Source organism: Magallana gigas, chromosome 8 (genome assembly GCF_963853765.1).
Source record: "Magallana gigas chromosome 8, xbMagGiga1.1, whole genome shotgun sequence".
NCBI lineage: Eukaryota > Metazoa > Mollusca > Bivalvia > Ostreida > Ostreidae > Magallana > Magallana gigas.
In genome coordinates, this window is record NC_088860.1 from 18,138,898 (window position 1) to 18,160,102 (window position 21,205).

At 29.6% G+C, this 21,205-nt stretch overlaps 3 protein-coding genes and 1 long non-coding RNA gene across 4 annotated transcripts; 1 reads left to right on the top strand and 3 right to left on the bottom strand.

The window, feature by feature from the left end:
- Positions 1-597: 597 nt before the first annotated feature.
- Positions 598-3,274, top strand: LOC105333788 (uncharacterized). The gene is made up of 3 exons (XM_011436958.4): positions 598-1,976; positions 2,186-2,404; positions 2,593-3,274. The coding sequence occupies exons 1-3, from the start codon at positions 609-611 to the stop codon at positions 3,121-3,123; spliced, it is 2,118 nt and encodes a 705-aa protein (XP_011435260.3). The 5' UTR covers positions 598-608; the 3' UTR covers positions 3,124-3,274.
- A 1,995-nt stretch (positions 3,275-5,269) lies between these two features.
- LOC105348004 (uncharacterized) lies at positions 5,270-8,195 on the bottom strand. Its single transcript, XM_011457266.4, has 6 exons — positions 7,631-8,195; positions 7,489-7,541; positions 7,261-7,389; positions 6,592-6,682; positions 6,294-6,343; positions 5,270-6,124 (listed from the first exon to the last, which is right to left on the bottom strand). The coding sequence occupies exons 1-6, from the start codon at positions 7,720-7,722 to the stop codon at positions 6,027-6,029; spliced, it is 513 nt and encodes a 170-aa protein (XP_011455568.2). The 5' UTR covers positions 7,723-8,195; the 3' UTR covers positions 5,270-6,026.
- Positions 8,196-8,703: 508 nt separating this feature from the next.
- LOC136270710 (uncharacterized) lies at positions 8,704-13,307 on the bottom strand. Its single transcript, XM_066069160.1, has 5 exons — positions 13,163-13,307; positions 12,771-12,926; positions 12,227-12,335; positions 11,916-11,956; positions 8,704-11,828 (listed from the first exon to the last, which is right to left on the bottom strand). The coding sequence occupies exons 1-5, from the start codon at positions 13,206-13,208 to the stop codon at positions 11,350-11,352; spliced, it is 831 nt and encodes a 276-aa protein (XP_065925232.1). The 5' UTR covers positions 13,209-13,307; the 3' UTR covers positions 8,704-11,349.
- A 4,225-nt stretch (positions 13,308-17,532) lies between these two features.
- Positions 17,533-18,792, bottom strand: LOC136270610 (uncharacterized). Its single transcript, XR_010708476.1, has 3 exons — positions 18,547-18,792; positions 17,825-17,948; positions 17,533-17,579 (listed from the first exon to the last, which is right to left on the bottom strand). It is a non-coding gene; the product is annotated as an uncharacterized lncRNA (long non-coding RNA).
- Between the last annotated feature and the right edge of the window lie 2,413 nt (positions 18,793-21,205).

Genomic DNA, 21,205 nt, shown 5'->3' on the forward strand with positions numbered 1-21,205 from the left:
ATTATAAAAATATACACATTTAAATTAGATCAGATAATAGTGCTGCTGTTTCATACATTGTTAATCAAGGTGGATCTGTATTCATTATTAGAAGAGGCAAAAACTACTTGAATTAAGCTTGATAATAAGAATATACTCATGTCTGCTGTTCATATTGCGGGGGAAAATAATGTTACAGCTGATTACATGTCCAGATCTTTTAGTGATTCAAAATAATGGAAATTAAATGAAAAGATCTTTGATGAATTAAATACGATATTTTTTTTATCCGGACATGAATCTTTTGCATTTAGACAAAAAAGACAATTAGAAAATTATATTTCCTGGTTTCCGGATTCTTTTGCTTTTACTTTCAATTGCTCAGATTTTAAACCTTATATCTTTTCTACTTTCAGTCTGATTGGGAGAGTTTACAGAAGTTGGAGGACGATCAGGCGAGCAAGGGAATTATAGTTGTACTGAAGTTGGCAACACAACCCTGGTATCCAATGTGATGAAACGAGCAAATTATTGGTTTCATTTGAAACTGATGATTAAATTTCAACTTGTACAGTTACTTGATGGCAACATCTGTTTACATAAATATGTGGTGCTTTTAATTTTATAGGATGCCTGGTGACGGTCCTAAACAGTATCCCTGTGTTTCTTGTGGTAAGCGACCTAAAGCCCACCAACGACGCTTTATAAAAGGACCATCATACCAACTCTTTCGTCAACATTTAGGCCTAGCAATCTGTGAAGACAATGATGTTACATGTACAAACTGTTATTCAAAATTCCACAAGTCAATACATAAGAACCATTTTGAGAAATCTATAGAAACAGATGATGACACTATCAAAGATCAAGATTATGAACCACCAGCAAAGTCCTCTAAATCAGATACTAAATCAGTCAAAAGTCCTAATGTAATACCTTTACCCATATTATCTTCTGGAAAGAGCCACTCAGCTTGTGTGATCTGCAAGAAGAGAAATTCAAGATTGCTTACATTGACCACAGAGAGAAGACACCACATCTTTGTATTGACAGGGCACCTGTTATTATCTGGTGCAAGGTGCTGCAACTCTCATTTGATGCCAGATTGTTCTCTCAAAGATGATGCCATTAAATGTCTGGAGAGTATGTCCCTGAGCTCTAGGTCAGTACATTCCACTACCTATTTCAACAAAACTGATATTTGTTCATTAATATCAACTATAAGAGCAGCTGCAATCAGAAATCAGAAAAACAGGTTAGACTTTGACACCAGTTGTGGACTTTCAGACACAGATTATATGAATTTGACTGGAATTTCAAGGGCAGATTTTGATGATGTAGTCTCGCATGTGCAGTCAATAAGAGCTACCAAGAATCGCAGCATAAGGACCTGCATTGCCCTTCTATTGGTGAAGTTGAGAACCGGCCTTTCCAATAGAATGCTATCAACACTATTCAACATTGAAAAGTGCGGTGTCAGAAGGGCAATAACATCAGCCAGGAGAGAACTGACAGAGACATTTACACCAAAGTATGTGGGGTTTGGCCATATTTCAAGAGAACAGATTATCCAGGACCATACCAGACCTCTTGCCCAGGAATTATTTGGTAATGGAATGCACAATCCAGCTATATTAGTGGTAGACGGAACTTATGTTTTCATCCAAAAGAGCAACAACTTCAAGTTCCAACGTAGATCCTACAGCCAACACAAAAACAGACCCCTAGTCAAACCAATGGTCATAGTGTCAACAACAGGCTACATTGTTTCAGTCCTTGGACCTTATTTTGCTGACCACAAGAATAATGATGCTAGCATCCTGAAACATAACTTCCAGACCAACATGGAGAATATAAAAGACTGGCTACAGCAGGATGATGTTCTTATTGTGGATCGTGGGTTTAGGGACTCGATTAGTTTCTTGGAGAGTTTGGGCATTCAGGCTCAGATGCCGGCATTTCTTCCAAAAGGACAAAAACAACACACAGCTGATGAGGTAAATACATGTACCTAAGTTTTGTGCTTTTCTTAAGATAGAAATGATCACTGACAGACACTTGATTTGGAATAAAATTTTAATTAGAAGTTGTTTATATGCCTAATATAATTTCCTCAAGTTACCTATACTAGTTATAATAGATTGCTTGTCTACTGTAAATACATAAATGCTTTTTAATGTATATATCCTTTATATTATTTTATCAGGCAAACTCTTCTAGACTTGTTACCAAAATCCGCTGGATTGTGGAGTCTGTTAATGGGCGTCTGAAACAGTGGAAATATCTGCAGAATGTGGTTCCCAATACTCAGATACCATACATTCGGGAGTATGTGTGTTTGATAGCTGCACTGTGCAACAAATACAGAGATCCATTAAATACAGGAAATCCAGAGAGTGACCAAATCTTGGCAGCTAAAATGAAGGTAATTTTTTAAAAGAACTATGATTTACTGTTTTTGTTGTCCATTAGTGATAGTCATTTCACATAGATACATCTCTTATAAAGAAACACATCCAAATAAATTCTGAAATGGAATGTTGCTGAACATGTATTTGTATGACAAAGTTAGAATTAATATATTAAAAAATTGATTTGTTTCTTTTTATTCAGTATTTAGCATCACAGACAAACAAACTTCAAGAGCGGGTTGAATCTGAAGAGTTGCATCGAAGGATAAAAGCATGGACCCCAATGAATGCCACTGATACATTGGATTTTCCTCTCCTCTCTGAAGAAGAGCTCCTTAATCTGACTGTCGGGGTGTACCAGCTGAAGCTTGCCAAGAGTTACACTGCAGAACACAAGAATGATGATGGTGATTACAACATCATGGTAAACAATGACATTCCTGATGTTTTGCGTGTACGAATACAAAGTCGTCATATCTCTAGCAAACAGTATTTCCTATGGATTGAACATTCCTTAGGAGCCATTACTGGGTGGTACTGCCAATGCCGTGCTGGTGCAAGGGTTGTTGGGGTGTGTGCCCATGTGGCTTCTGTTCTATGGTACCTGGGACATGAACGGCACACACACTCTGCAAGGTCCACTCAAGACTGGTCCCAGTACCTTGAGGATGCCTCAGTCATTCCAGAAGTCATGGATAGTTCCGAAAGTGATCAGAGTGGAACAGAAGAGTGACAATGCATGTTGATTGATAGGCAACTATCTGTTATCTGTGATTTTTCATAAAAAATGGATTTGATCTCTTAGACAATTGTATAGATAATATGTAAGTTTATCGAAAAAGTTTTTGGAAACTGTTTTGAGCTTTGAAGTATTCAATATATTATTTAACGTTTAAAGAACTACATGCAATATCATGAAATTATGTTAAGGGGAAAAGGTCAATTCATTATTGTTACTTGCAGAATGTGTGTTTTACATACAAGATGTCTAATATGCAAAAATCCAAGATGCCAGATGAATATCTAAACCAATGTTGGGTTAATGTTTATCATATAATGAGTTGATGTTTAAAGGCATCTTCGTTAAGTAGCAGTTGTTTTCTTGTTTCCTGCACATGAAATTGCTAGGTCATAAATGATCTAAAGAAATCAGTCACTGTGATATTTAATGTTAAAAAACTATTCTCTGTTTTAGAATTATGGTTTTGCTCATGTTATTAAATTAAGTTTATCTTTGAGTGCAATAAGATGTGGTTAATGTCATGATAATCCATTAACTAAATTATATATTTGTTAACAGTTTAACCATGTACCTAGAAGTGCTTGACTTTTTGTTGGTTGGAGAGGGAGAAATTCAATGCTCCTCTCTCCATAAATATTGTTATGTTCTTCATGTTTGTTAATAATATGTTTGAATTATCTTGTATTAATATGGTCGAGTTGTTGAAATATCAAAGCATTTCTTATCTTTCAAAGCTTCCATGTTTAAAAAATATCTGAGAAATTAAAGTTTTTATACACAGGTTGTAAATAATAATATATTTTATTTAACTTTTTGCAGCAAATTCAAGAAACTGGCTTGTATTCTACACTAATTCCCCATGAATTGAATAATTAGATGTTTTGTACTGTAAAGATTATAATATACACAGTTATTGTAACACTTTCTGAAATCTGATATTTTTTGTTATGAAAAAAGCCTTTTTTACCCGAAAAATTGTGTTTTATACAGTTTTCGGTTAATATTATGTTTATATATGATATGTTGCATTGTATTGTAATTGTTAAATTATTTAAATACCTGATATTATTTTAAAAATTTAAAAAATATAAAGAAATTTCAGAAATCTGTGATTTTTTGACATTTTTTATACTTTTGCCCTCAAAATAACTATATGGTGATTTTTCAATAAAATTATTGCTGAAATTGGATATACAAATGATATCTTACTAAAAAATCACTATAAAATTTTTACTTTGCATTGGGCAAATTTTGGGTCTTATTGCCCCTTGTTCTTTGCTATATTTATTTGAAAATTAAAAAAAAAAGATGCTAATACTGGGCAGGTTTACTTTTTCTTGTCGTTTGTAAATGATGGAAATTAAAAATTAATTTAAATTATATACAAATATGTCATGTATGCAATTAACTACAATCTGGTGAATATCAATCGTTAAAACCACCAACAAGAAAACTCTTTATTATTGATATTTGGTCAACAACTACATTTACAAATACACTTAAACTATATATTCGGAAGAATTCTCTTTTTTATACAATGTAGGCAGTGAATGAGGTTCAACTCATTGATGTTTTAATATTTTTACAATTAAGACAATCAATGATTCCATTCACATGATATCAACATATTATTTAACTTATGTTAGTGCCTATCATCACACGCATCACAATACAAGATATTGACAGATACAACCTTCTTACATCAGCCAATGTTACATTTAAACTGATCCAAATTCTTATTGGTAAATTTAAATGGTTTAACCATTTAAACATAAAAAACCCCAAAATAATACAAGTTGGTGAAAGTTATGATTTGGTTAAGAGGTATTTTAACTTTAAAAAAATATATATTTTCCTTCATCGTAGTTTTTGTTATAAATTCATTTCTTAATAAGATATAAAGTTATATAATATAAGTTTACGAAGGTGGAGCAATTACAAATATGCGTATTAGCAAATACATGCGCTTCATTATTAACAAAGAGTACTACAATTCTCATCTATATGAAGATGTCGAAACAGGTAATACATGTACAACACTTTTGAAGATGTTGGTTAAATCAAAGGATTTTTGAAAATGTTTGGAACCAATTAAACCGCATTATTTCATCCTAAATAAATGAAAATAAAAAGCATACGAAATAAACAAAGTTACTCTTTGAAAGCTCAAAACAACTACAACAGACTAAGAGTGAATTTAACTAACTGTCAATGTCTTTTACCAAGTCATGGGAGATCGGTTAATTGTACATTTTTTGTTTGATAGCTGGCATCTGTCTTTCAAGTCGCCAAAAGTGATGAACTTTTTACAAGAAGCAAAAAATAAGTATGATTAGTATGATGATCGTTGACTTTGACATATTGTAGCGATCCCAATTATTAAATATGATATGATATCACTCGTTTTTTTTACCGGATAGTGGAATGGATATTGTTATGAACAGGTGTAACACGTGTTTTTCTCTATTTTGATACCCGGAAGCTTACATATACACGTACTAATAGCGTTATGCAAATATTAAGTAAACGATATATAAAAAACGGTACCAGGAAGTTCCTTGTATTGTTGATAAAATCTGTCACGCAGTTTAATTGACACAATGCTGACAACAAAAATAGCTAACAAAATTAAATATTCATAAAAATGATGATCAAAATTTTACGGCTATCCCTATTGAACGCTCCATGTTTTTAATTTATGAATCGATAACTAATTCAATGGAATTGCAACATTGAAAAATAAAATAGTCGAAAGGGTTACAACTGAGGCCAGGCGATAATGTATTCAACAGTTATCATAGTAACATTTTCTTAATGTGACCGTGACATTTTCTTCAATGCACCTTCTTTATATTTTGTAAGTTTACGAGCCCACATTAGCCATGCATGCCACGTTATAACTGCTCTATATCTGTTGTCGTCAGCGTTAGGACGTTATAGGATTCCTTTGCCAGACAATCATACATATCTTGAGAGGCTGTCAGATCATTTTCTAAAAAAAACGATGAACAAGAGAGATATATATTTGTGTAAGAATTTCTGAATAAACCATTTTAAAAATGATATTAATTTATTTTCGTCGTAAAATAAACCATAGTGTCTCAGAATATACCGATAAACTAACATGAAAAGTATGTGAAACTTTAAAAATTTCAGCTTACCATCCGTTTTTGACACAACACATCCCTCCGGAGTGTTTGGTTTTCTTTTTCTTATGTAAGATGAGAGAAGAAATGAACAAATTTCAATCACTAAAATATCATCAACTTTTCTTATGAATTTATATACAATTTTTCTTATCAGTTTCTTATTTATTTTGTTATATTCGGTTTAAAATGTTCAAAATAAAATCATATACACATTCAAAAAATTCCTTTATTAATTCATCGACGAATTTATTCATTACCATTCTGAAAAAACTTTTTTGTACTTGATAAGATACTATTTTTGCTAATTTACCTTAAAATGCAAATGATTGCCACGCCAAAAGAAAAGCAGATGGCAAGACTTCCAGCTAAAGAAATGGAAATCGTTGGCCAGTGAACGAAATCTGATTAAAAAATATAATTTAATTATTTTGGTTCACTTTGGCGTAAAATTGTAAAATTGTTCATTGTAGATCAACAGAATAAAACTTTCTATTCGATAAATGATACATTGTTTATGAGTATCCAATAAATTGAGAAAAAAATATTTCGTTGTACACAAAATATATATCATGAACTTCATATTCTATTAAGAAAATGGTACTACACTCGTTAATAACAAACAAATCATATCATATTCATATCATATTTTTTACATTTTCTCTCAAAAGAAATTTGTTGATACACAAAAATACTGTAAATACTTGTAAAATATAGTATCAAACATTTGCCTTTTCTATGATCATATGTTGATCTTTTCATAAGTAAATTAACTATTGTGCACTTCTTTATCACGTTATAACTAATAAAATTCTAATTGTTTTTAAATACAAAAAAATCACATTTTTTTTACAAAATGTCTACGCATTCAATATAGCAATAGAAGTAAACATTCTGAATGTGAGATAATTTTAAGTTTGTAATAAATGTTTCAAATTCTATATCTGGTTTCATTTATGAATGTAATAACAATCATACTTACTAGTCATCTTTAAGCATCCATTGATTTTATCACATGGACAACACGAACATTTCTCTCTGCAGAATCTCCCATAGAATTGGGGAGGGCAGTCTTCCGTGCAGTTATATCCGAAAGTACCAGGAGAACATTCTTGTCAAAGAATGAGAAACATTGGATAAAAATATTTTATATGAATTTGAAAAAATATACTATTTTAAGTTTCAACCCCTGATATATTTTAAGCAATACCTTTGCAGGATTTTCCATCAAGTATGTAATTACGGCAACACTGAATAGGATTTCTAATTTAAAACACAAATTAAACTGTTTATTACAATTTGAAAACAATTGAAGAAGACAAAAATACTATAGTAAAAAATAATTTACTAACCCTTGAGAACCATTGGAACAGATTCCTGGCATTTGTTTTGTAAAGACTTTTGCAATAAGAGTCAGGAGAATAACTTTGAGCTTGTAACGCATGGCTTTCACTCAAATATGCAGTCAAACATTAACAGTGACACTTTAAAAAAAAAATCAAAGTAGATAAATCAGAAAGGAAACAGGACGAAACGTTGCTTTATACAGGCGGATGATTCAAACCGTAACGATGAGTCAGTTTTTTGGGGAATGTTTTGATTTAGAAAAAAACCCAATGCGTTTAACAACTTTGAAATGCTGTTCATCCAATTAACCGAAACGTGTGAAGGCAAAGCGTATGAGATCTTAATTGGTAAATGGATCTTTGGTAATTATACGTCGATGTAACCCGTACTTAGCATAAATTTCATACGAATTGTGCAAAGAATAAAATAGTTTTCTTTATAAATTTACCGTAACTGGTTCCCTACCGTAAATCAAAAACTATTTATGATTACATAGCTAGCTACACAGATGAATGAAATATCAAGAATTTTAAGATAAATCCGAAAAAAAATTAAGTTTGTTTTTGTTTTAGTTATTTAAAAACTGAAATCAAAGTACCGAATAACCAAACTTTCGTTTACTTTAAAAAAACAAAAACCCCATAGAAACGTTAACATGACAAGAATTACATTTTTTTCTTGATACGTTGTGTGACGCACATTTTGTCCATTAATTGAAAAACCTTTTTAAGGGAGTTGTTTACCCAGGGTTTGATTTCTCAAATTCGGATTGTATACAGTTCAATGTCATGAGTAAAATCTGTTCTAAACACAAAAAGGATTTATGAAATGAATTATTATTGACATAACATTCGATATTTCTATCTTATTATGGAATTAGGCTCAAACGAAAATAGACTTTTACCTAAACAGAGTAAAATCGGACTAAATTTTGCAAATGTTGTTCTCCGCTAAAACATGTTTGGCAGTACTCTAATATTAAAAGATAAGATTTTATATTTTAGTATAAATAATTTTGCATATTTTTTCTTTGTTTTTACCTCACTTATTCATTAAAATAATCGTATGGCACGAATTGCAAAAATATTGAAAAATGCTTAAAAACAATAAAAGACACCATATCTCAAATTTTGATCATTGACCTCATATAAATTTTATGCCAACAGAATAAAGTCAATATAAGTAGTTTACTACTATAAATGTTTTCGTATTATCATCATTCATTTTTTTTTTTAAATTGGATAAAAAATGGGTAGGGATTTGAAAACTGATAGAGGAAATTTGGACTGGAATATTTTGAAAATTGTAGCTGAAATTTTAATGCTTTGTATTTATTTAGTGCCACTTCCATTCATAAACTCTATTTCATTTTTGAAAGTGCTTAATTCTTTGTAATTTTTTTTACAATTAAGAAAATCTCAATCGTAGTGTAAAATTTTATGGAAATTTTCTTGATTTTTCAAAATATATTCAATAACTCAGAAAGTAGGTCATTGACCTGCTTTTTTAAAAGAGAAAAATAACACTACAATCAAAGGTCTACAACATACAAAAGATGGCTTTTCAGTGGAATATTTTTTCATAATAGTGGTCTTGTACTATGCCCAAAAAGGATTCGAGTTAGTGTTTTATACTAAATGCTCTTCAGATCAAATACGAAACAAACCATGTACACCGGTGCATCGGTAACTCGAACCCCTTAATCTCTGTATAGTAAGTCTCGTTGGAACCACAAAGCCAAACAGTTCGTTGAAAAAAACCTATGTAATATCAACACTAGAAGACTAATTAATTTTGTCTGTACAAAAGGTAGATTTATGATACGAATAAAACAAATCCGGTTAATTTTGAGTTATAGAACATTGCTGAGGATCGGAGATCGATGAAAATATACCTAAATATACAAATAATTGTAAGACATACAATGTATCATTGCAAAACAACCCCGAGGACATTGATAGAACTGCAGGCTAGCAGAACATCCTTGGTCTTTCGCTCATAAGGTTAAAAACAGATATTGTGACCAAACTTTATTTTAAAGGTAAAACCTTATATATATTTTTAGAATTGTATTAATGCTACAATTACCATTATTTGACAATTTTAAACGTAACAAAATAACAATCTGTGACATTTATTCATTCTATTAATTTGAATGTAGTTATCATATAAGTATTTTTCCTGCTTATATTATGAGCCACATAGTGTTTTTCGAATAAACGTTGAATTATAAATAAAAATTTTGAATTCTAGATTTTGAAAAAAAATTTATCAATAAAATGATAAGCAAGACACCATTGTCTAGATTATTGTGATTAAAAATATATCTGTCATAAAAAATTCTCCACCCCATACAATTAATCTTTTCTTTTTTAAAATCAATTCAATTACAAAGAAAGACTAGTAAAAATTATTACGGAATTAGCATAAAGCATATTCTTCTATATATCACACAAGCTTATTTTTCCAGTTGTTGATAAAACTATTTGCAATAATTTTTCTTTTACAAATACATTACTTACTTACAGGTGATTAATCTTCCATTTCTCGTTATTACTCTTGCCAAAATAGGATAATATTAAGAGTAAATACTAAAACATATTTCAAACTTAAACATTACTGAATGTGAACATATTGCACACAATATTTGCTTTATGATTGTTTGTCATATTGAACATGTACATATGTAGTGTTTGAGCGAAGAGATACATCAACGTTTTTGGACAAATATACAAAAAATCATTAAAACACTGACAGGGGATCAGATTCCAAGCTACTCGCACAATACAAAGTGACATACATATATTCATATGCTAATCTTGTAAATTTACAGAATATAAATATTTGTCAAAATATATACAACACATTAAGTAACTCGATAAATGACATTCAAACGTTAGCTGACTGTTATAATAACCCCTAATTAATATTTCATTCATTACAAATTTTAGCCCAAAACGTGACCATGCCCTTTTAAAATAGAAATTCCTTATATCTAATTCCCTAATATTTGATAAACACGACTTCCTTATCGTGTAAAGATACAGAATTAATACATTGTATGGGGAAAAGGAAACACTATTGAGCATATGATGGGAGTACCGGGCTATTTACCATTGAAGAATGAATATCCTTATCAAGACCTAATTAAGCCGATTTTTTGTAAATAATACGGTTTTAGAAATTAACGTTTTTATTTTGATAATAAAATACTTTATGTCCCCACTTCTACTTACTCTACCACTTTATTTTATTTCTTTAACATTAAGCGCAATGCATTACTTGTAATAAGGATATAAAGGATATGAATGATTATTACATATTCACAGGAACATTACCAAAAATTGTAAATCTCCTAGCATATTACCAATTTATATTGATTTTTTTTTATTTTGTAAAAGGGGCTGTGTGAATTAATGATCTACAAGTAAGTGTGCTTTTGAGCAATGAAACATTTATGAGCTGATTTCTTTAGGAGAATGTATATATTGTCGTGTTTTAGGACAAAATGTGGAAGAGAGAGAATACAGGATTTTGACATTTTGTTTTAAGATAAACATACAGTAGGTTTAGTAACTTAATTCGAACGAAAAATAGAGATATATTTAGTCGTATATTTTTCAAAAAATAGTGGTCAAATTGGAACAAGCAACGTCTAATTCAAATCATGCGACAAATATCTTAAAGTTAACTAATCACTGGCATTGACAAGTTTTTACCTGTATTATATCAGTTCTGTCGATTTAACAAAGCTGTACCTTAACCTTTTCCGTTCATTTGTGTCCTTCTGTTTAAAAGTATTAAGTGTTCGAAATAAATCTTTCTGGTGTTTCATTTGCTCTCGTTTTATCAATCTTTTGGACATAAGTTCATCGGTATTACTATTGTTTGATGCTGTTAATGTTGTTGCAGATACACTCTTTTCTGGTTTCAAATAGTCATCTGTATTAAAATCATCTTTTTCATCCAGTACCTTGAGTTTGAGAATATTATAGCATCCATCCTTTGGGTTTATATGACCATATACATCTTGAAAATCTTCCGTTTTATTTGCTTTAGTCATAAAAAATAGGTCTTCATCATGACAACTGTAAATTGGACAAACTGTTTCTTTACCAGTTGTATTAGATGCTTCAACTCCACTTAACCTTTGCAATGGGTTATATCGAAGAATTTTGGGAAGATTACCGTCATTTTGAGTATCTGTTGAAAGAAATTAGACATTTTGTAACACAAAAATAAAGAAATGATTTAAAAATACCTTTTGGGAATAATGAAAACAATTTTTACCGTGTTTAGTCAGCAAAAACGTCCTTGTGGTCGAGTTCCATCTGTTTACAAGATCAAGTATTGCATACATATAATATATTCATTAAAAGGTTTCTGGTTGTATTTTTGTACATTGTTATTTGTAAAAAAAAAACTAATGGCAGATGTATATAAATGTATATAATGATGTATTGATTGTTTCATTTGATGCTGATACATATAACAGGTGAAATTTTGAAGAATACAAAATGTATCAGATTGAACATAATAAATAACTATTATTTATAGCTATATACATGTAAGAAATATGACGTAATAATATGATCACCTACCTGAATATACAAACGACGGTTAGGAATAAAATGAAACAAATTGCAAAACAACCCGATGCCAGCGTTAACAATGTAAGCCAGTGATATCCCTTTAGATCCTCATCTTGTTCTAAGCAAAAATGGTAAAAAAAATATCTCTTTGGTAGAATTGCAATCATTTTTTTACATTTTGAAAGTCACTTAATATTTTGATTATTATATATATTTTATTGTCATAATGAAAATGTAATCAGCAATTGAGTTGTTATAAAGGAATCATCTGTCTAATTATTGACATCAATGCAATTAATTTAAAATACACGTGACTGTGTATTATCGAAGACCACTAATAAAAAGACGGCAGGGTCGGGTATCATAACATTAACATTTATCAGAAAAATAAAAGGAACATAAATGTTAGCTTACAATTTTACTGAGTTCTTTTATACCCAAAATATAAATAAAACCCTGTTACACTTGTTTTTTAAATGATTTTTCCTAAAATTAATATATGTACTAAAAGTTATTATCATTGTCAAGCCAAATAATTCAAGTATATCAATACCCAAAGCTGTACTGTACTTGTACCCATTTGACATATTTTGACATCCTTTGACTTTATCACATGGATCACAGGAACACTCCTCTCTGCAGAGTCTTCCATAGAATCCCTTAGCACAAACCTGTGCACAGTTTACTCCTCGAAATCCGGCCAAACATTCTAAATATGAAAGAAATGGAAAAATAAAACTAACGCGCCTGTGGGTTAATCCATCCCTTATATATAAAGAATTCTTGTGACTAATCTTGGCATGCGATTCCGACTATTTGATAATTTGGACAACACTCTAGAGGCTCTCTAATTTAAGATTAATACTAAGATAGCGTTTTCTGATTAAAGAAAAATATTGTTTATCACTGAGATACCTGAAAACAAGTGAATTGATTTGTACTTACCCGTTAGACACATTTGAACATATTCCTGGATTAATATGTGATACATAAGAACAACTAGTCATTGGTGTTAGAAGAGTTAGTACATACAATATGTACATTGCAGATATTGGAATCTTCATTCATTTGTAGTGTGGCAACAACATTAAAAAATGTCGTTGACAAGGAACTTTATAATTTTTTATCAGGAAATTATTTTTTATGTTTTTTATTTTAATCAACACTTTTTTTCATTCTACTGGTATTCATTGCCTCAATAAGAAAGAGAATTACTTATAAAAATTCTGAATGTGAATCGAATCAAAATATCTTCAATATAAATTTAGATGCACGTGTTCTATATTACAGCTACAGATAAACGTTGTAAAATGCCTTTGGCTATTTACCAAGGCTGGAAATGTAAACAGAAAACATTGTAATGAATACGTTGTATCTTTTTAACTCACAATTAAAAGTTTATAGTATAGGAACTCAAAAAATGGGCACGGCTCTCATGATAAGTTCTTTTATCTAGCGTTCACACTAATCTTTGACCGCCAGAGAAACACTACATCACTTGCATTAGTATGGCACTTGCTCAACAATTGGTATTATTTTAACAATTAGCTTGTTTGTATTTAACGATTTTCGATCATTTTTTGCACCCAAACCTTGTTTTGGTTTTTTTGCTCAAATTTGTTTTCTTTACCTGTGGGTTCAAGATGTAAAGCCACGTGTTTTGAATTAAAACAGAATTTACTGTACAAATAAGTAGCACGTAATTCCGAACGGTTTGCAAACATTTCAAAATTTTAAAAGTTTTATATCAAACGAGGAATTAAAATAATTAATATAACTTTCTAGCTGTTTCGTATGGACATCAATTGTTAATATTTTAATTATTATTTACTACTATGTTCTTTTTCGAAATAGTGTTTTTAAATGATATACATGTATCTTTGCAATATTATAGGCTGGTTCTTTTAGTTGCAGTAAGTGTATTTTTACGTAGTTGTGCTTTCAAATTATTAAAATGTAACATATTGGATACATGTAATTACGCGGAAGCAGACCTTTGGATTTCACACTCTGCGTCAGTATATACATGTAATGAACTATTGATATGTGTCAGTTACATGTAATTCTGAAGCATTTTTCATGTTTCCATTATAATGTTTTATATCTATGGAACCTATATATGATTTTTAAAAAATAAACGCAAGTAATCTTGATTTGTTTTGTTTTTTTTTTTTGGTTTTTGGTTTTTTTTTTTTTTTTTAAGCATTATGATGACTAATATGTACATCATAAGGAAATGTCAAAGAGAGGTACGTCTAGTTTTCAAAAAACAAAACATAAAATGCCTAATGTTTCCTTCTTGTAGAAGGCTGAACGCATTGCTAAATGTTTGTGATAATGAAAAAAGTCGGTCTACGAGGACATATGTGTTATTCCTACAGGGTAAACTAAAAGAGTTAAAAAAAAAACCATGGACATCTTGCAAAGCAAAAGTTTTTAGACGGCACAAACAAAAAGTCACATGCTTTCCGTATCATAAAAAAATTTATACTCATATTATACATGTAGTTACAAGATTGCAGTTGATGAGTATACTAAGAATTTATGGTATAATTTAGTTTTAATAAATTTAAAAGTCATGTCGTGTAGAGACCATGCACAGTAAACGATATCACGTACTTAAAAACAATTCGAGCTTTTATTCTTCCAATAAAATTTCCATTCAATCTTATTGTGTAATGATTTTCAAACAATAATATATTGATCGATATAACTTTACCCAAACCATGTTGATTTTTTCCACCTGAACTGTTTATATCATTATGTGTATTTCTTGTTTCGACACACAAAATTACAGATTTTTTTGTTGCATTTTCCTAAAAACTACCTGGCAAAGAATGTAGGTAAGTGTGCTGATCTTATTTTTTCCCAGTTGTTTTGATAACTAACACCCGAGATATAAATAACAATATTTGAATTTAAACTTAAAATTCATATATACTTTTATTTTTCTAGAACATTTTTATCAGATATTTGTATCGAATTTTCAAACCTTAGCTATTCTTAATGACATCCTCATTTACATCATTCAAGAATTGAAAACAATGGTGAGTATATTCGTTATGCACCGATAACACTAGTACTCTAAATCGATAAATCAATAAAGTAAGGTGTTTATTAGACATGCACTGAAAAACAAGGGGTTTATGATAGACACAACTTCGAATCGCCTCAATAGTGTTTATATATTTGTAAAATTCTGTATGTCGCTGTTTATATAACTTACTATAGTCCCTTGCAGACATTGTCAGCCGCAAAACAAAGTAAACACAAGCTTTGAGTTCATAAGAAAAGCCATTTACAGCTAGTTGGTACATGAACGTGTCCTCATTTCCGACTTTTTGTCTGTTTTCAGCAGGTCTTTCAAAGAAAACCATCTCCTTGCAGCTCTTCACTCTGTACTGACCGAAATACTTGTGTTCTTTACTCTCGTATTCGATTGAAATAGCTGCGTGGCAATGTTATTAAATAGAATTGCTATATTAGTTTTAGCTTTATTTTCATTTGATAATGAATGATTATATTGTGCCCGATTTATTTGACCAAGTCCAATCTGTTTCTCTAAATAGCAAAAATTAGAAAGTGAATTTATTTTTCAAACTAGTTTTGTTCATAAACAAATACATTTACAATACATTTATCTCATTTATACATGTAGTCACATTGTGGGACATTTAAACAGTCAAATTCAAACATGGACTTTTATGACACAATGTATTGTAACAATATCCCTGTAATTATATACATGAAAAAGGATTGTTAACATTATATTCAACTTAAATTCCATGTTTCAAAATACATGTGAAAACACGGCTTTGTAAACGTCTGCCTACTTTACAGTTCAACTGATCCCAACCCTAATAAATAATTAAAAATAATATTTTCAAAAATCATCCAAGTTTGGGATATGCATGAATTGGGTTGGAACAATTTTAGCTTTAATCATATTAATCTATACATTTAACTTCTTCGACGATAATGTAACAAAGATAGATAGGAGGTTGCGATGTAAGCAGAAAAAAACCAATAAGCTTTCGATTTTGATCTATGGAAATGATATGATTTCAGATTACCTAAGTTATCATATTATACTGATAATTCAATAGTTAAAAACAAAACATTCTCTTAAATACAGTTTTTTGGTTTATTATACTGTTTTAATTCATAGAAACACGTGAAATACAACAACACATAATTAGGTAAAACGTTAATTTTTCTATATAAATGATATGCAAACCAACATTGAACTCAGACAGGAGGAATCTGTATAGCCCTTTATTTGTAATTTGTCTTTTGGAATAGTTCTGTTCAGCATGAAAGACAAAGAATTGTTTGTATTTTGTTTATACTTACTATATCATTAAAATAGTTAATCATTTACAATGATTGACAAATATTACAAGAACCTTGAAATAAGTATGAAAGCATTGATTTTTGACATAAATGCAATAAATTTGCATACTATTAATGTTTGAATGGATACTTGATTAGACAGATGTATACGTAAGATGTGCTTTTTGTTCACTTGATACCCGGAAGCTATTACATGTACATAATATTTGTGTCATAAAAATATTAAATATACAATTCATGTAAATTGTAAGTTCCTAGAATGGCATGCTGTTTAGTTGATACATATTTGACAACAAAATCAGGTAACAAGTTTCAATATATGATGATTAAATCTTATATTTATCCATGATGAACATTATTATGTTTTTTAAGATTCAAGTAGAAAATTTTTTTTAAATATGTAAGGGAAACGAACAAAAAAGTCTACAGACCTATCAAAATTAAGTTATTAAGTTAATTAAATAAGTACATGTATTTTGACACGGCATATAGGTAAAGAGTTGCATGCAAAGGCCAGGCGACAATGTATTTGAGAGTTTTTTGTTACAATGTCCTTGATATAAACTTAATATTTTTTTCAATGTACATTTTTTCTTTATTTTTTGTGTCTACTCTGTATCCGCTGTCTTCAGCTTGAGAACGTTATAGGATTCCTTTCCCAGATAATCATACACATTTTTAGAGGCTGTCAGATCCTTTTCTGCAATAATTTCAACCAAAGAGATATACACTCAACAAAACTTCTATAAGTGTTCACCCTGATTAATAGAATAATATGAGGATACTGAGGATGCTTTGTCAAAAGTTTCAGTTTTGCTTTTTAGAAACAGATTAAAATAATGTTCTCTATATATTCAAATAAAAAAATCTCATTGTGACCTATTCCTACTCAAACGATAATGAGTTGAACAAGCTTGAATTAACACACTCTAAGGAGTAAGTAAGTTTAAAATTTCATTTACCTTGCACGGTTGACACAACGCATTCCCTAGTTACGGGCTTTCTTCTCCTAAGACAAAAAAGAAATCAAAATAATTTACAGTAATAAGAAATTACTTTCCTGACATTTACATACATAAACGTAATTTTAACAAATGTTTAACAATTAACCTTTGGTTACTAAATTAGCTTTAAAATGTTAAAAACATTTTAGTTAAAAGGTGCAACGGAAGGCAAAATGTGTAAGTATTGGACCTAAACCAAATTGACAGATAAATATTGAAGAATATTTGCATATTGTATATTCTAACTCACCTTGAAATAAATATTTTTATGATACAACAGGTAAAACAAACGGCAAAACTTCCAGTTAATAAAATGAAAATACTTGGCCAGTGAAATTGAACAAATTCAGTTCCATCCTCTGAATCACATTCCTCTTTTAAAAAAGAAAACGAACATGAGAAGTCATTTAAGTTCATTTGCGTTTAAATAAATTGCTATAGTCAACATGCAAAAATAACCATATCATCTGACAGATTAACTGGTCAATCGTTTAATGATTTGACAATAAAATAATCCTAATATATTTTTATCTTAGTAAAAATATCAAAACACAAAATTCAGTGTCAAAAAATAATAATTCTCTTGTTGATATTAGGCAAATGATATCATATTTCTATCATATAAATATATATATTTCCTCCCTAGAGAGATTGTTGGAATACAAAAATATCATAAATAAATGAAAAATGGTTCAAACTTAACCCCATTTCTGCATTTATCGTACAGTGACATTTAAATTAGCAAATAGTTGCACATTTCTATCATACTATTATGAATAAGAATTTACTTCTCGTGTTATATTTAAACGAAATTATATAGTTTTCGGTTGACAAAATCTGCGCATACATTTTTGGCTATAAAAACAAGGGAATTTGAAATCCGTGATAATTTAAATTAAATGATGCATGTTTTAAATATTATTTTGTTTCATTTACCGTATTAAGGTATGTTTTAATCATAAATGTTCTTACCTGTTGCGTTTATGCACCCCTTGATTTTATCACATTGATTACAACATGAACATTTCTCTTTGCAAAATCTTCCATAGAATGGCGGAGGGCATTCTCTCGTACAATTATCTCCAAAAAAACCAATCGGGCATTCTTTTCATAAAACATGATTAACAGAAGTCAATAATGTTTCTTAAATTAAAAAAAACAACTTGTGTTTTAGTTTAAATAAAGAGAGATTTTGATAATTACCTATGCATTCATTTTCAACCATTTGGTAATTCAAGCAACATGACAGTGGAATCCTAAAGATACGTAAACGAAATAGTTCAGTACATCATTTAAAGATAAGAATAGAGAAAATTAAGATAAAATACGTTTTACGTACCCTTGAAAATCACTCTTACAGATTCCTGACTGTTGTTGGGTTAAGCCATATGAAGAAAGGGCAAGAAGTATTGTTATGATCTTGCAATGCATGGCAACATATAGAACACGCAGTCAACCATTGTTATTTACATACTTTATTGCATATATATAGATATAGATATATATATATATATATATATATATATATATATATATATATATATATATATATATATATATATATATATATATATATATATATATATATATATATATTACTCAGGAAACAGGACGAAGATTGGTTTGAGCCATCACGGTGTGCCATTTGTTAATTTATTGCATTTATATTTGACAACACATAAGGTTTCACATTTTAAAAAACAGTTCATTCTATAAACGCATAAAGACAAAGCTTTTGATTTCTTTATTATGTAAAAAACAAATTCATTTTAAATGACTGACTGACTGACTTACTGGTAAATAAAATAATGTTTAGCATTTAAATTGAATAATTTGCTTCTCGTGTGGTCAAATTACAAAATTAATGTAGCCCAAATCACAAGGTAACATTAAAAAAGTGCTTTTTGTTTCGGTTTTATATCAATACAATATCCCGTAATGATCGATATATTGTTCAAATTAAATTTAGAAATACATAAGAATATTTACCAGCTTACTTATTTATCTCGATACGCTGTGGGACGCAAATTCTCGTATAATTACTTAAAACCTTTAATCTTTGGGTTTTATATCTGTGTAAATTAATTTTTTTAGCGCTAAAAATGATGCATGTAACTGCTGCAGTATTTTATAGCTGTTTCGTTATAAATAAAGAATCATTAGTCATTCAGTTAACATAGAGTTTTCAAAAATTAAATGTAAAGGAGGAACTATTTCTTGTTGCAATGTTTTCTAAAACAGTTTTTAAAAATGATTTTTAATAATGCGGAGAAATCATACCCAATCTTAATGTTATTATCAAGAATATATGATAATATCAGGTAATATTTGACTTTTTATGAAATGTGAGTTTTATGATGAACATTAAAAAAAGTTAGATAGTTGGACATTGGAAGTTTCTCAAAAAGCTTATTAATTAATTTTATATACTAGTACCACGGGGAGTGATAAGGAATATACAAATAAGGAAGATACATTCGTACCATTATTGGTATGGTATTTGACATCAATTTTCCTGCTATTAACACGCAATTCCTCAAAATTGTATACACATAAAAGTTAACTGAAATATAACTTTGTTTTTCAAGTTTTTCCTTGTAAATATTTTTTAAAGAAACTTTGTCCAGATAGTTAATTATGTATGCAATGTACAGCGGAAGTTATTTGTCTATGCAATTATAACAACATAAAAAATAAACAATTTTTGATTTACAAACAATATGAAAAAGAAATCAGAACGCGATAGAAAAGATCCAATAACTTTTGAAAACAATTTTTGGTTGCAATGTTGAGATGCATACACCACGGCCAACGCAAATCCATGATTTTCCCGCGACCCTGGGATGGTGTTTTAATTTTTTCGGCGATACACCGTCATGGTATTACCATTGCGGTGATCGCGGGCCACGGTATAAAGTACCTTGACAAGATTACCAACGTATAGCATAAGTTAAGCAGAAAACTAAAATATGATATCACTTTAGTAACAAAAAAGAAAATACGAGAAAGTATATTTGTTGAAAAAAGTAAACCATCAATTTTTTATAATTTGTTTAATACTTATTTATAATTATTCTTAACATATTATAAAAAGGGAAATAGGTATAAGTTCAGTATAATGATCCTGTTCTTGAAAATTGAATGAACGTTTAATATGACGTAATTTTTTAATGATGAATTGAAATAAGTGCGCTACAAATATCAAGAGTGTCAAATATTATTTTAAAAAGTCGCTGCTTACGTAGGCTTATATGCAATCTCTTGATGATATATTTTCTTTTTTATGCTTATTTTGAAATTTTACCAACTTTTCCTGCATTGACAAGCCTATATGCAATACGAAACAGACTAGAATATCTCTTTATGGGGCCCCTTAATTCTGCTTCAGTATTTTATAGTATTTACATTATTAATAAAGAATAATGAATCATCCAATTGAAACGGAGGCTTTAAAGTATTACACGTAAAGCAGGAAAAATTGCTTTTTGCAATGTTTTCCAAAAAGTTTAAAATAAAGAAACTATTTAATTAATTCTGCGAACTTAAAACTGAACACATGTTATAAAAGCTTATTTAATGTAAAATAATAACAACAAAACAGTTTGGGAAATCTGTTTCTTTCTTTGAGTAC